This window comes from Culex pipiens, chromosome 2 (genome assembly GCF_016801865.2).
Source record: "Culex pipiens pallens isolate TS chromosome 2, TS_CPP_V2, whole genome shotgun sequence".
Lineage (NCBI taxonomy): Eukaryota > Metazoa > Arthropoda > Insecta > Diptera > Culicidae > Culex > Culex pipiens.
The window spans coordinates 121,020,753-121,034,940 of NC_068938.1; the positions used below are offsets into that span (position 1 = coordinate 121,020,753).

The 14,188-nt window shown below is 43.1% G+C and overlaps 2 protein-coding genes across 2 annotated transcripts; one reads left to right on the top strand and one right to left on the bottom strand.

Annotated features, from left to right (window-relative positions):
• Nucleotides 1-1,286: 1,286 nt before the first annotated feature.
• On the bottom strand, nucleotides 1,287-13,804 carry LOC120421368 (protein Red). The gene is made up of 5 exons (XM_039584559.2): nucleotides 12,968-13,804; nucleotides 2,236-2,476; nucleotides 1,973-2,174; nucleotides 1,676-1,882; nucleotides 1,287-1,615 (listed from the first exon to the last, which is right to left on the bottom strand). Exons 1-5 carry the CDS (start codon nucleotides 13,675-13,677, stop codon nucleotides 1,398-1,400), a joined length of 1,578 nt encoding a protein of 525 aa, XP_039440493.1. The 5' UTR covers nucleotides 13,678-13,804; the 3' UTR covers nucleotides 1,287-1,397.
• Nucleotides 8,808-9,813, top strand: LOC120421369 (collagenase-like). Its single transcript, XM_039584561.2, has 3 exons — nucleotides 8,808-9,060; nucleotides 9,120-9,379; nucleotides 9,445-9,813. Exons 1-3 carry the CDS (start codon nucleotides 8,849-8,851, stop codon nucleotides 9,738-9,740), a joined length of 768 nt encoding a protein of 255 aa, XP_039440495.1. The 5' UTR covers nucleotides 8,808-8,848; the 3' UTR covers nucleotides 9,741-9,813.
• Nucleotides 13,805-14,188: the final 384 nt, after the last annotated feature.

Sequence of the window (14,188 nt, forward strand, 5' to 3'; positions counted from 1 at the left end):
CAAATCACATGCTTTTATTGCCTCACTCTCCAGTTAATGCTACATCTCGTCCGAATCTGGCCGTCCCAGCATAGACGACTGTCCTAAAAGTTAGCTCGTGGTATCTTTTTGCAGATGATCGAGTCGTACGCGACATTGAAATAGTAATGAGAGTTGAGAATAGTGATAGCTTCTCACATTTCAACTTGCCCCCTTCTTGTAGATCCGTCATATTACTCCTTCTTTGCACTCTTTAAGTAGCTGTTCTTTGTCCCAGATCATGACTATCAACTGGTGTTGATAGGTCACCAATGAAGCCGTTCGAGAGATTTGCTGATTTCCTTCTTCTCCACTTGTTCAGGGCTGTACGTATTCCACCTCTTTCGTCCTTTTTCCACAGCGTCAAAGCGTCAAAGTCTCGTGGGAATCAAGGGTACCGGTGTAATCAGTGAAGAGTGGATACAATTCTGGATCTCTAGGCTGTTGTTGTTGTCGCTCGTTACAAGTGATCCCAAGCACACGAACTTGCGCACCTTCTCCAGCACATCACGTTGTACTCACGATATATCTTGAGGATCTGCCAGAGTACGGTTTCTGCAAACGAAAGAGGATTTTAGAGGCAGCATTGATGAGCGTAATGCCACGGTAGTTTCAGCAATTCAGCTTATCGTCCGTTTTTGTAGATGGGACATACGTCGTGCCTGTGCCACTCTCAAAGGTTCTACAAGCTGCGGTCCTGACGGCATCTCCGCATTTGTGCTCAAAAAGTGTTGCGATGCACTCGCGGAACACCTGGTACAATTCTTCAATACCTCGCTTGCTACTGGAGTTTTCCAGTATTAATGGAAGAAGCCATTGTGTTCCCAGTTCAAAAAAGGGCCCAAAACGTGATGTGTGTAACTATCGTGGAATTGCTACCCTCTGCACAGTCTATTCGAAGTTATCGTGCTGGATTTCATCAAGTTAAACTGCTGTGACCATGTCGCCCAGGAACAACACGGCTTCAGTGCGAAACATTCCACCAACTCCAACTTGGTCTGAAAACTCGTCCTTCATTCCGTGTTGGTCCGTATAGATGGCATCCAACTTTTGCGTACTGTTCTGCTGGAACATCTGCTCCATTTCGGCGCGATCTCGATCTTCCAGCTAGCACTACTTTAACTTGAACACAGTTTCTGCTGTTTCAGCGCTTGTTTGTATCATGCCACGTTCTCATCGGTTGTAGATTGCTGCTTCACCGCATAAACATAAACCACCGATTTCTAGATTCTCATGAGAAATGTCATTCAACCAGAAAAAACAGCAAATTTGATTTCAGATTATACTTTTTTGGATTATTCATGTTAAACGTTGAAACACATCATAAGTTGCGGTTATAATTTGTATTATAGCAATTCGAACAAAGTCAACGCCAAACCTTACTGTTTGGCTTTTTTAAAGTCAACCTCACTCGAGCCGCCCGCCCCCTCCTTGGCCTTACGTTTGTGAATAATGTTCTGAATCTGCTGCCACTCCCGGTCGAGCTCGGCCTTTTCGTTCTTTTCGGTCTTGTGCTTGCGCGTCTTGCGCCCATCCTGCATTTTCACGCCGTACTGGAAGGCCGCCTTCGGAAGTGCTTCCTTGCTGCTCATGTAATCTATTCGGGAAAGAAAGTGCATTGAATTGATGTTTAAACATTCTTACGAGTCAATCTTACCCGAATACTCCTCCTGTGTGTCGAAATCCCACCGTCCAATTGGGCCCTTCTTGTTGCCTAGATCCATCTTGGTGTAATCTACCTCATCGTCCGAGTCGTCGATAGCATCGTTCATTTCCTGCAAACCTGGATAACATTCGGCGTATCCTTCCGGCTCTGCCGTGAGCTTCGTTATCAGTTGCGCTGATAACTTTGGCGGCGCTGGAACTGTGTAACAAAAAAAAAAGATCAATAAAGATGATAACTCACTCTCTCTTTCATTCTCTTGTTTCATAACCAAAAACTTCCGTAACTTACTCTGAATGGCACCAATTGCTTCGCGTTCCTCTTGCTCGCTCGGCTTATCAAAGTATCTGTGCTTGTTCTGGCCGTCGTCCGCCTTAGACGAAGAAGCACCCTGATCATAACGACGAGTCGGTTTGTACTCGCCAATGTCTCCGTAGATGGAATCGTCCATGTTTTTATCCTCCGGAAGTTTGAACAACGGCTTGTCCTTGTCCTAAAGATACAAAAGAGATCATATCATCTGAAGAAAAAGCCATCAATCAGCACAACCCTACCCTGCGCTTGTTCTTCTTGCCGCGGCCTCCTTGCCGCAGATAGGACAGAATCTGCGCCAGCTTGTTAATGACGATGTCGTTGGTCGTGAGCGTCTGGGTATCCCCAGCGACCAGCGGGACCTCCGCCTTGGACCGGATCACCGTCGTCGGGATGTCCGTTTCGGCGTTCTCATCCTCCAGCTCGATGTGGTACGCCATCCGGCCGGGGGCGAACATTTCGTTGCGCTCCACATGGCGGGACCTGCGAAGGAGTCACACCTTAGTCACGAGGGAAATTCCAAAGTCGAGGTGTGACGCCAGAACGCACGCTAATAGTGCTGAGCTCACCCCCTAAAAAGCGGCAGCAGGATCCGATTAAATGATTGATTATCTTGCACAACCAAAACCAATCGCAAACCCCCTCCCACAATCCAATCACAGCACCAGCTGTCCCAGAGATTAGGATTACATTTATGACGGGAAGCCGACTCTTATCGGGATCCAGCTAGCAAACAGGTACCGTAACATGGGGTGTGCACGGGCGCAAAGATAGTATAATCATCAATCAATCGTTGTGTTAGGTAATACACACATACTGTTAAAAAGTAAGTGGGTTCGTTCAATTTTCGTAAACATGGAAAACCATGTAACTCAAAGTTGTAGTTCACATTAGCAAATACGACGGTGAATCCCGTAAATTACACCATCCAACACATTTTCTGCACATTCTCAATTTACGGGGAAGCATAAACTAAAACAGTTTTAAACAGTTACACGTTTCGTCTCTCAACGAATCATGTATGTGGTAAACTTCAAGCAATAAAGGAGAAAAGCTCAGAACTTAACCTCAAAGGTAAACAACCGAATGAACTTTTTTGACAGGTGTCAGTTCCGGGACTTAGCATTTAAAATTATAATTTTGTTCCGGTTGTTCCGTTTCGCATGGACACAAACACGGTTAGGAGCACGACAAGGACACGGCCACGGGAATGTCCAGGAACAGGCACCTACACAGCCAGGGACACGAAAACTGTCAGAAGCACGGACACGAACACGGTCAGCAGTTCGGACAAGGAAACAGCCTAGAGCACGGTCACGGGAACGACCAGGAACACCTACGTGGTCAGGTGCACGTACACGAACTCGGCCAGAAGCATGGACAAGCACACGGGCACTAATACTGAAAAAAAACTCGGGTTATGACGTTTCGCGCAATCGGAAGCAAATTTAAATTCAAAAAACTGCTAAGTTCCGATTTGACACCTGTCAAACCACTCAAATGGCACTCACAAAATGAATACTGAGTTCTTTGAGTTCATTTGCTACGTCACGGTTTTCTTGTCTTATAGGCCTGTCCACATTTATGTTTGAAAAGTTTCTTAGCAAATATTTACCTAACCGTTTAAATTTGGTTGATTGTCAAGTTGATTTTCAACTCTAGAGATTTATGTAAAAGGTCTTTTAAACATATATAAGACAAAAACTTATAGGCATTTTCAAAAAAAAGTCAAAGTAGTTATGTCACAGACATAACCGGAATGGCGTAGACTACGTAAAGTTTTGATATGTGAACCATTTCTTAATTTTGATGAATTAGCTAGACACTTGATATACATTAACGGAATAAGATCGTGAATGCGATCGGTAAATTCAGTCGGATCGTGTACGTACCGGTTGTTGAAACAGAATTTATATACGATTCGAATTGACTTTTACTAGAAAGAGATGGCAAATCTAATGCGAACAAAACCGCAGCTACCATGTAAACATACTTTGAATGTGTTGATAAATCTTTGACTAGACAACATCGAATGGAGGAAGGAAAGAGAAGAACGAAAAACGATTTTTTCGCGAACCGAGTGAATGTTTGGTAGCAGAATGAGGGGGAGGGCAGCCTCAGAAAGCTGTGCAATCCGTCTTTTCGGCGAGAAGGAGCAAGCGCGCGCCCCATCTTGTTGCTGCCTCGTCCCGGGTGGGACGATCCAAACGGTCCGGCCATCGAGAGGCAACTGGCTGACGGTGACGACGAGAAGGCGATGCGCACTTCTTTTGCAGTTCTGGTCCCTCTCTCTCCTGCTGCTGCTGCTCTGGTCACTCTCCTGCTGCTGCTGCTCTGGGCTGAGCTTTCCTGCTGCTGCTGCCGGTCCGACGTCTGAGACGTGAATGATAGAATGGGCTGAGCGCGCGTTCTTATATATGATTTCGGTCTGCTACTTCCCCTCCTTTTTCGCGACCGACACTCGGTCGCGTTGCTCGGATGATTTTCCCCTCAAAATAGGTACTTGACATTCCCGTCCGTGAGTGGGAAGCGCTCATTTTGCTTGCAAAATCTCTGCTTTTTGAAAACATTTTAAAACATTCAATTGTTTCAATAGTAAAACTATTTTGCCAACAATGAAAGTTTTATAGCAAATTGCTGAATAATTTTCGAATCGAATAGAACCAAAATCGTGCCGATTCGATTTGAGGGAAGGAAGATATAAGCGATTGACGGATGACGCAATATTCCAGGGCCTTCGGCCCGGGTTTTTTGGAATGACACCCCAGTACCTTCGACAAAGACGTAAGTCTACGTCAAAACTCTAGAACTGTTCTTATCGAATTCCAAATTTTCAAACTAGGTCAAATGTTAAAGTCACTCACAAAATGAACTTTGAGTGATTTGAGTTCAATAGAGGAGAAAATCGTGACGTCAGAAATGAACTCAAATCACTCAAAGTTCATTTTGTGAGTGACTTTAACATTTTGGCCTAGTTTGACAGCTACCTCGTTCCCAGGTTTTCTGTGGGAGAGAAAAGGAGGCGAATACTTTATGAAAATCATACCTGTCAAAATTCCTAGCATCAAAATTTTGTCGCGAGTTGCTTTTCTCCTCTATTCTGACTTCACGATTTTCCCCTCTATAAAGGAGAAAAGCTCGGAACTTAACCTCAAAGGTAAACAAATCAAATGTCGCGAGTGGCTTTTCTCCTCTATTGCATGACTGTTGGCCTAGTTTGACAGCTACATTGTCCCCAGTTTTCTGTGGGAGAGAAAAGGAGGCGAATACTTTATGAAAATCATACCTGTCAAAATTCCTAGCCTCAAAATTTTGTCGCGAATTGCTTTTCTCCTCTATTCGCAATTCGCAATTTTCAGTGTAAGAACGGGCCTTGACCGATCTTATGCACTAGGTTCCCGACGAACACGCACTGCCCTTACACCTACATCTCACCCTTGCTCTGAGTCAGTACGAACAATACGCTAGAACACGCTTTGAGTGTTCGTGCCAGGCATGCACACTAGGGTGTAATATCAAAATCGGTTTTCCAGCACAGGACTTTTCCAGTTCCTTTTGGGGTCCTAAACAACTCCCCAAAGTTTGGGCATGATTGGTTTAGTCCTCACTTTGCGCAAAGCGATTCAATTTTCCATATAAATTTGTATGGGAAAACCCATTTTTTTGAATTTTGATATTTATAAAATCCACGTTTCAAGCTGTACTAAATCCGGATTCATATTCGGATGCTCTGAAAGGTACTCTACAACTTTCCCGAAAAGAGTATGGTGCTAACATGTCCCTGAAAGAAGATACAGCGTCCTCAAAACTCGTCTAAAACGTGATTTTAGAGCAAAAAACACGTTTTAGACGAGTTTTGAACACGCTGTATCTTTTTTTAGGAGCAAGTTAGCACCATACTCTCTTCGGGAAAGTTGTAGAGCACCTTCCAGAGCATCCGAATATGAATCCGGTTTTAGTACAGCGTGAAACGTGGATTTTATAAATATCGAAATCCAAAAAAATGGTTTTTCCCATACAAATTTATATGGAAAATTGAATCGCTTTGCGCAAAGTGAGGACTAAACCAATCGTTCCCAAACTTTGGGGAGTTGTTTAGGACCCCAAAAGGAACTGAAAAATTGCTGTGCTCGCTAAATTTGGACAACTTTATTTTTTTCCATACAACCATATTACACCCTAATGCACACCTTCTTTTCCGGTTACGCATTTTAACTCGGCCGGGGGTGGTACATTACGTAGGGTTTGATGTAAGTATAAGCGCCTAACCATTTATAGTGTGCCTATCAACTTTCATTAAAGCAAAAGCTTTTAGATTTTTAGTTTAAATTCAAAAACTAGTTGTTATTTTACTGTGTATTGTTTTCTCCTGAAATCTTTCCTAGTGTTAAGTCGTTTAATCTGTTGCTATTTCTTCTGTCGCGGTGTTTTCTTACAATATTTTGGTCCTAAGCATTTTAGACAAGTTTTTCAAAAGTACAATAGAGGAGAAAAACAACACGCGACAAAATTTTGAGGCTAGGAATTTTGACAGGTATGATTTTCGTAAAGTATTCGCTTCCTTTTCTCTCTCACAGAAAACTGGGGACAAAGTAGCTGTCAAACTAGGCAAAAATGTTAAAGTCACTCACAAAATGAACTATGAGTGATTTGAGTTCATTTCTGACTTCAGAATTTTCGCTACTTAATCCTTAAGGTGATTGGTGCCTTCCTCATAAATTATTTTTTAAATAGATTTTAAATAGAGACCTATGGGACCCCAAGACGGATCGAATGAGACTAAAACAGTCAAAATCCGTTCATCAAGTCAGGAGATAATCGAGTGACAATTTTTTTGTCCGCCCACCTACACACATCCACACAGACATTTGCTCAGAACATGATTCTGAGTCGATATGTATACGTGAAGGTGGGTCTACGAGGTCAAACTAATAAGTTCATTTTTCGAGTGATTTTATAGCCTTTCCTCAGTAAGGTGAGGAAGGCAAAAATCATGACGTCAGAAATGAACTCAAATCACTCAAAGTTCATTTTGTGAGTGACTTAAACATTTTGGCCTAGTTTGACAGCTACACTGCCCACCATTGGAAAAACGGCTAATATCCACTTTTGGCAAAAACGAGATATTAGCACCAGGTGGTAGAGGATGTTCCAACGCATCTTCTGGAACTTGAATTTCACTGAAATAGTGTTTAGACTTGGCTGCCGATGCGAAAAACCAAACGGCAAATATGCCACTCTTATGGGAAATTGCCTTGACAGAGATTTTGTGACAAACACTAAAACGTGTTTTTCTCGGAATACTTGATTTGGCATAATAGCCGAATTTTCAATAAAGGAGAAAAGCTCGGAACTTAACCTCAAAGGTAAACAAACCAAATGAACTATTTTGACAGGTGTCAGTTCCGGGACTTTGCATTTAAAATTAAATTTTGATCCGGTTGTTCCGTTTTGCATGGACACCAACACGGTCAAGAGCACGACAAGGACACGGTCACGGGAATGGCCAGGAACAGGCACCTACATGGCCAGGGACACGAAAACGGCCAGAAGCACGGACATTAACACGGTCAGGAGTCCGGACAAGGACACGGCCTAGAGCACGGCTACAGGAACGACCAGGAACAGGCACCTACGTGGTCAGGTGCACGTACACGAAGACTGCCAGAAGCACGGACAAGCACACGGGAAATAATACGGGAAAAAACTCGGGTTATGACGTTTCGCGCAATCGGAAGCAAATTCAAATTCAAAAAAAAATGCTAAGTCCCGATTTGACACCTGTCAAACCACTCAAATGGCACTCACAAAATGAATACTGAGTTCTTCGAATTCATTTGCTACGTCACGGTTTTCTTGCCTATTATGGGCAGTACATTGTCCCCAGTTTTCTGTGAGGCGAGAGAAAAGGAGGCGAATACTTTATGAAAATCATACATGTCAAAATTCCTAGCCTAAAATGTTAAAGTTACTCACAAAATGAACTTTGAGTAATTTAAGTTCATTTCTGACGTCACGAGAAAATCGTGACGTCAGAAATGAATGAACTCAAATTACTCACGGACCCCGGATTCATTATCAGGGACCAACATTACACCTTAGCACAAAGTTTGCGGAAAATGACCCAACAGCTAATCTGGATATATCAATAACATGTTGTTGACCTTGGTTTCGACAAGTTATGATCTTCTCGTCTTGTTGTGAGTAATGAAATAATATCAGAAAATGTTATTTTCGAGTTATTACCAGCAGCTCGGGTAACGGAAGTTAATTTCTGACCCGTTTCAAACCTGCTGGTTCGACGTTGTTCCTGCTGAATCGACGACTGAACATAGACTGCAAAACTGCATCGGCGGTGTTAACCATCAAATTGAGACGATATTGATGACAACGTTAATGTCCCAAAAATAGAATAACAGTTTGTTTTGCCACCAATAATGGTTCCAGGAATCCATCCCGGTGTTGAACAGTGTAATCCATCTTTGTTGTGCCACCCCCAAAACAATACTGCGCGTTCGAGAAAATACGAAGGATTTCCTGCAGCTTGATTCATAAAAAATGGGCAATCGCAAATCGATGTATTTGCAAATTTAGCAGTTCCACAAACGCGTAGTTGTGTATGTTCGGCAGACGACATTCCGTATGTACCGACACCGAGAGTTCGATGTAAAGCAATATGTCCCGTAATCTTGATTGCGTGATTTTTTCGGTGGCCGTTTATCGCAAAACAACGTTTGTCTCAGCTTTTCCTGATAACGACTCGGGAATTCGGCCAAAAGTGACGAAGGCCGAGCTATAAAAGTGAACTCCGCACAATCATCGGACATCAGTAGTAATCCAGCAACCGAGAAGACAATGAAGGGATTTGCATTGCTCGCAGTTTTGTGCATTTTGGGCGCTCAGGCCGTGCCCGATCGCTCCAGCCGGATCATCAACGGACACAGCGCGCCGCACCAGCCGTACAACGCCTATGTGCTGTACCTGAACAACGCCAACGCCGGATTCTTTGGCGGTGGTTCGCTGATCTCCGACCGTCATGTTGTCACCTCTGCCCAGAACATTCAAGGGTTAGTAATTTAGCGGAACGGTCGGCTTTAAGATCGGGATTAATTCGAGATTCTTCCAGATTTGTCCGGTGGGACGTTGGACTGGGAAGCAACATTTTCACACAGCTGACGACGATCAGCTCCAACCAGGCCATCGCTCATCCCAACTTTGCGGCCGCAACCCGCGCCAACGACATCGGCATCATCACCCTGCCGGCGTCCATCGTCTTCACCTCGACCGTGTCTCCGATTGCGCTACCCGCTGCCAACTACCCGGTCACGCTGCCCCTGGAGAACGAGCAAGGCAACGTTGTTGGATTCGGATTCACCACCGGAGCTTGTAAGTGGTTGTTTAGACCACCGTTCAACCTTGCCATTCAACGAATGCTTCCGTAATCTTTCCAGCGACCACTCGTGCCGATTTCGCCCACCGTGCCTTCCAGCGAGTTACGATCAACACCCGCTGTCAGCAGTTTTTCCAGATCACCATCCCGAACCACTTCTGCGCCGAGGATAGCATCGACCGGTCGAACGTGTGCAACGGAGATATCGGAGCTGGCTTCGTGACCAACATCCGCGGCATTCCGACCCTCACTGGAGTGGCCTCGCTGATCACGCACAGCTGCGACTCGCAGAGCCCGACCGGTTTCACCCGTGTCATGACCTACCGAGCATGGATCCAGCAGGTGACCCAGGTTTAAGACTCGACAGATGAATGCATTTGCTAGTGCAAACATTATTTTTTAACCATGAATAAATTGTGATGCCCATGAATCAACTATGTTTTGTTCGTTTTCGTTTTCGTTTTACGGAGCAAGGTGGGGGACGCGGCCTCAAGTCAGTCCAAGTCCGGTTTCTTGTGGAAAAAAGGGTAGTGGCCGAACTAGTATTGCATACCAAATGAACACCACCGGAAGATATAGGGGATCGGGAGGGGGAAGGTGAAAGAAAATTAGTGTAGGTGTGAGTAGTAAGAACTTGGATGACATGAGCAGTTACGGTAATCTAAGTTTAACACTGAATAAAGGAAATCTGAAATTATGATTCAATCAAAAACTAAATTGAGATTTATACAAAAGGAACCTAGGATATATTACTAATTTAATGGAAATCAAATAAATTTACTGGAAAATTAAAGATTTTTTTTTTTGCGGAGCGAGGTGGGACAGCTAGGATCAAGTCAGTCCAAGTCCGGTTGTGTCAAGGAAAGGTAATGAATGTGTTAGCCTGTGAAGTGCCACTTACACCCCATGGGGAGCGGGGAAAGAGGACATGATTGGGTAGGTTATAATGAGATTGTGTATGTGAGAGTGTGTATTGTTGTAAATATTCTAATTTGATATTTCGTTCTCTATCGCCGCTCCCCACAGTGTCATAAAAACCCCGTCTGCAAGAGCAACCCAAAACTAGTTTTGAAGGTTCTAACTGTTTAAAGTAAAACTGTTAAAACTCCCAAAACCAGGATCAAGTAGCACGTGCAAACGGAGTACATTTTCCATACGCTAACGGACTTTTACTGATTGACAACTTCCAACAAAGCAATAAACGCAAAATTAATTATAAGGGAAAATGCCAGAAAAACTTTTTAATGGAAATTACTGTATATATAACCTGTAAAGTTAGGAAAAATATAAAGAGTCGAATCTCTGGTTGTCAATAACTAAAGGGACCATCGAGACAGATAAAATAAGAATCCAAAAGCCGATTCGATTAGAAAATCTAAGCAAGGTGTGATCGTCATTGAGATCATATTAACAAAAAGAAAGTTTAAATAAAATCAGATAGACCGTCAAAATAGAGAAATATTGGGATAAAGAGAAAGTGAAAAAAGAAAGCATCGAAAAATGAAATTTGAAGAACTAAATAAATCTTCTACAGAAGGAGGAATACATAGAGACATTGACAACCAGTGAGCCGACTATAAATAATAAAGACAACTAAAGTCACATACCTGATGATGGGTAATACCTTGGGTAATACCCATCTTACCGATCACTGGGAAAAGGCACTTTTTGCGGGAGCTGCAATTGCTTGATGGCCTACATGCCTTGGCGATCCCCAGGTTGAAGTTTCAATCGCTTACAGCCGCATCCGGAACATCACGCAGACGCTGTAGTTTCTCATCGTCCTTTTAGTGTTCGTCTTCCTTCCTTCTGGTGTAAGCTGCTTTCTTTGGTTGTTCTGGTTTTATTTCTCGATCTTGATCTGGAACTGGTTCGAAAAGAACAGAAGAAAAAGGACAGCAGTATCTTCGTTTTCGTTTCGTTTTACGGAGCAAGGTGGAGGCGCGGCCTCAAGTCAGTCCAAGTTCGGTTTCTTGTGGAAAAAAGGGTAGTGGCCGAACTAGCATTGCATACAAAATGAACAACACCGGAAGATATAGGGGATCGGGAGGGGGAAGGTGAAAGAAAATTAGTGTTGGTGTGAGTAGTAAGAACTTGGATGACATGAGCAGTTACGGTAATCTAAGTTTAACACTGAATAAAGAAAATCTTAAATTGTGATTCAAAGTAAATAGGCCCGGAATAAATTAAATTATTAGTTAATTAAATAAAAAATGTAACTTATCGGAGATCTATACTAAAGAAACCTATGATGTATTCCAAATTTAAAGGAAATAAAAAAAAAAATACTAGAGAGCAAAAGATGAAAACTAACTGCCGACCTGTCGCGTCTCTCAGTAGTCCTGTCGTACATTACAAATAGAAACAGACACTTCGACCAAATCAACTCATAATTTAAATCCAATTATTCATCTACGGAAACCTAACTAACTTTAATCAACAACCTAAACTAAATTGCCTGAATGTAAATTTAATCTCAAATCCTTAAATGTTTTATTACAACGCCAAATAAGGTAAAGGACCTTTTTAAACCAGCCTTGCCGCTTCCAAAAACCAATAAACATAAATGAACAGTTCATAAGTTTGCACACAAGCTTTGCAAACAAGAGTGTATCTCTATAATACCTTATGTAAACTGTCATTTAAGTGAAGGAGACACACTCTTGTTCACAAAACCCATGCGCCCTTTTGAAATGTTAGGCACCATTTGATCGTCAAGGCTCCAGTAGACCCTCGATTCGCAACAATGGTAGATACAACCATAATCCGTCAACCGTTAGTTCAACAGATTAACGAATTTTGTCCGATGTCATTACATTATTGATTGACCGAGACTCTATGGAAATTTTGACATATCAAAATAATACACAGCTTATAATATACTTATAAATCTATGTTTTCTGCAGCCCTACCAGGCCTAGAAGAGGCATCTGTTTATTGTGAGTAAGCGCTTGTTTTCAGAGTTCATTTTTTCAATTTAAAAGGGAGGGGAGACTATTTGCTTCAATGAACTCCTACTTAAGCCCTGGGACCATCTCTAACACTGATCACTCCTAGCTAGGAATTTACACCTAGACACAATGTAGAGATCCGATCGCAAGTGTTGGCCGGATAATTGGGTAATATTATCAATATTTAATTTTATAATTGAGCCAACCCGCTAGCGGCGACAAGATCCTTACTCATGCCCAAGGAAATTGTGATGCCCATGAATCAACTATGTTTTGTTGCGCTGATAAGTTTTCGAAATCGATTAAATTTGTGGGGAGTTTCCGAACAAATGTAATTGGATCGTTCCTATATCCGTGTAACTTAAAGCCATACCAATTGACTGCTGTGTTGATACGGAATTATCAGCTCTTCTACTCCCTTAATGAAATTAAAAAAGTGTTTTTTTGTAAGCCTAATTTTCCCAGTCAAGAAGAATTTTTAGTTTACAAGTTTTTCAAGTTAATATACGGATTTTTTAAGTTTAGGTTGCTCTAGAAAATCAGATGTCTTCAACTTTTGTATTGACATCTCAGATCATTAGGACAAAGTTTCTTGTCAAACTATGTGCGAAATAAAAAGACATCTTTACAAACCTCTGCATCTCCAACGTGCGAAAGATGTTCTTTCCCATCGCGGTGCGGAACTCGATTTCATCCTTGACCGGTTCCTTCTCGCTGACGGCCGGCTGCTTGGACGCAGTCGCTTGCGGAACCGGCGGAGCTTCCGGCGCCGGCATGTCGACCAGCTTTTCCATCTCATCTTCCTGCTCGTGCTCTTTGGCGACGATTTCGCAGCGAACCTTCTGCAGCAGCGCATAATCGAGACCCTTGACCAAATGGGTGTGCTCCATGTCACCTCCCAAAAACTTGGACTCTTGAATCTGCTGGCGGCGCCGTTCGGCCGCGTCCAGTCCGGATTTGACGTCCGGCGCCACAGCTCGGTAGCCACTGGTCGAGCTGGACGGATCCAGATTCGTGTAGTCGGGATTGGCACCGTCTCGTCGCTCCCGAGCACGGTCGCGGTACTTTTCGGCCAGTTCCTGCAGCTTATTGTCCTCCTGCTTCTTCAATTGGGCGTAAAAGTTTTTCTTCTTTCGGCGGGCTTCGTGCCGCTCCGAAGAGGGTGGCTTCATCACCGAGCTGGACGTGCTCGATGCTGACGCTTTGGCCATCGCATCGCGAACCGACCCCGCAGCGTGAGATCCGCCGGGGGCTCGTGGTGTCATCAGCAGCTTCCGGAAGTCATCGTTTGTCAGCCGCTGCGTTGCCGGGGTTTCCGGCTCATGCATGTCGTCCCCAGGCATGTTGGCTGAAAGGTCTAGTTAATTGCTCTAAATCTAGCTACGAGAATGATCACTATTTTTGAAAAGTTCACCAAATTAATCAATTTCACATCCAACTTCCAACTTTTTCACATAAACATAAACAAACATCGAATTGATGACAGTTCTGCTCAAAGCAAGTGAAAAACTCCTCCAACTACTACAGCAATGTCGATGCTTTGCAGACCTTCTTGCGTAGAGCAAATGTCTGTACAAACCTGGAGTTTATTTTTTTGAAAATTTGTAATTTGTAGTTTGTAATTTATTGGAAACGATAGCCTGTTAGTATCGAGAAATTAAAAGTGAGAGTGTGTGCGTGCAACATGGAGTTAAACTTTTCAAAATGCTATGGTAATCTTCACAGCAACTTCACAGAAAGTTTATCTCCATGTTGCACACACTCTCACTTTTAATTTCTCGATAACACTTTGTATCAGGTTAAGGAAGGACGTTGTGATGATTACTTTAGATCCAAAAGGTTCAATAAACCAAA

What these genes read in the sequence shown, in the direction of transcription:
- LOC120421369 (XM_039584561.2), top strand. Translation starts at nt 8,849, where the DNA reads ATGAAGGGATTTGCATTGCTCGCAGTTTTGTGCATTTTGGGCGCTCAG. An exon ending in TCTGCCCAGAACATTCAAGG is followed by an intron (nt 9,061 to 9,119) that starts GTTAGTAATTTA and finishes AGATTCTTCCAG; the next exon opens with ATTTGTCCGGTGGGACGTTG. An exon ending in CGGATTCACCACCGGAGCTT is followed by an intron (nt 9,380 to 9,444) that starts GTAAGTGGTTGT and finishes TAATCTTTCCAG; the next exon opens with CGACCACTCGTGCCGATTTC.
- LOC120421368 (XM_039584559.2), bottom strand. Translation starts at nt 13,677, where the DNA reads ATGCCTGGGGACGACATGCATGAGCCGGAAACCCCGGCAACGCAGCGG. An exon ending in CGCACGTTGGAGATGCAGAG is followed by an intron (nt 2,477 to 12,967) that starts GTTTGTAAAGAT and finishes ACTCCTTCGCAG; the next exon opens with GTCCCGCCATGTGGAGCGCA. An exon ending in CACACAGGAGGAGTATTCGG is followed by an intron (nt 1,616 to 1,675) that starts GTAAGATTGACT and finishes TTTCCCGAATAG; the next exon opens with ATTACATGAGCAGCAAGGAA.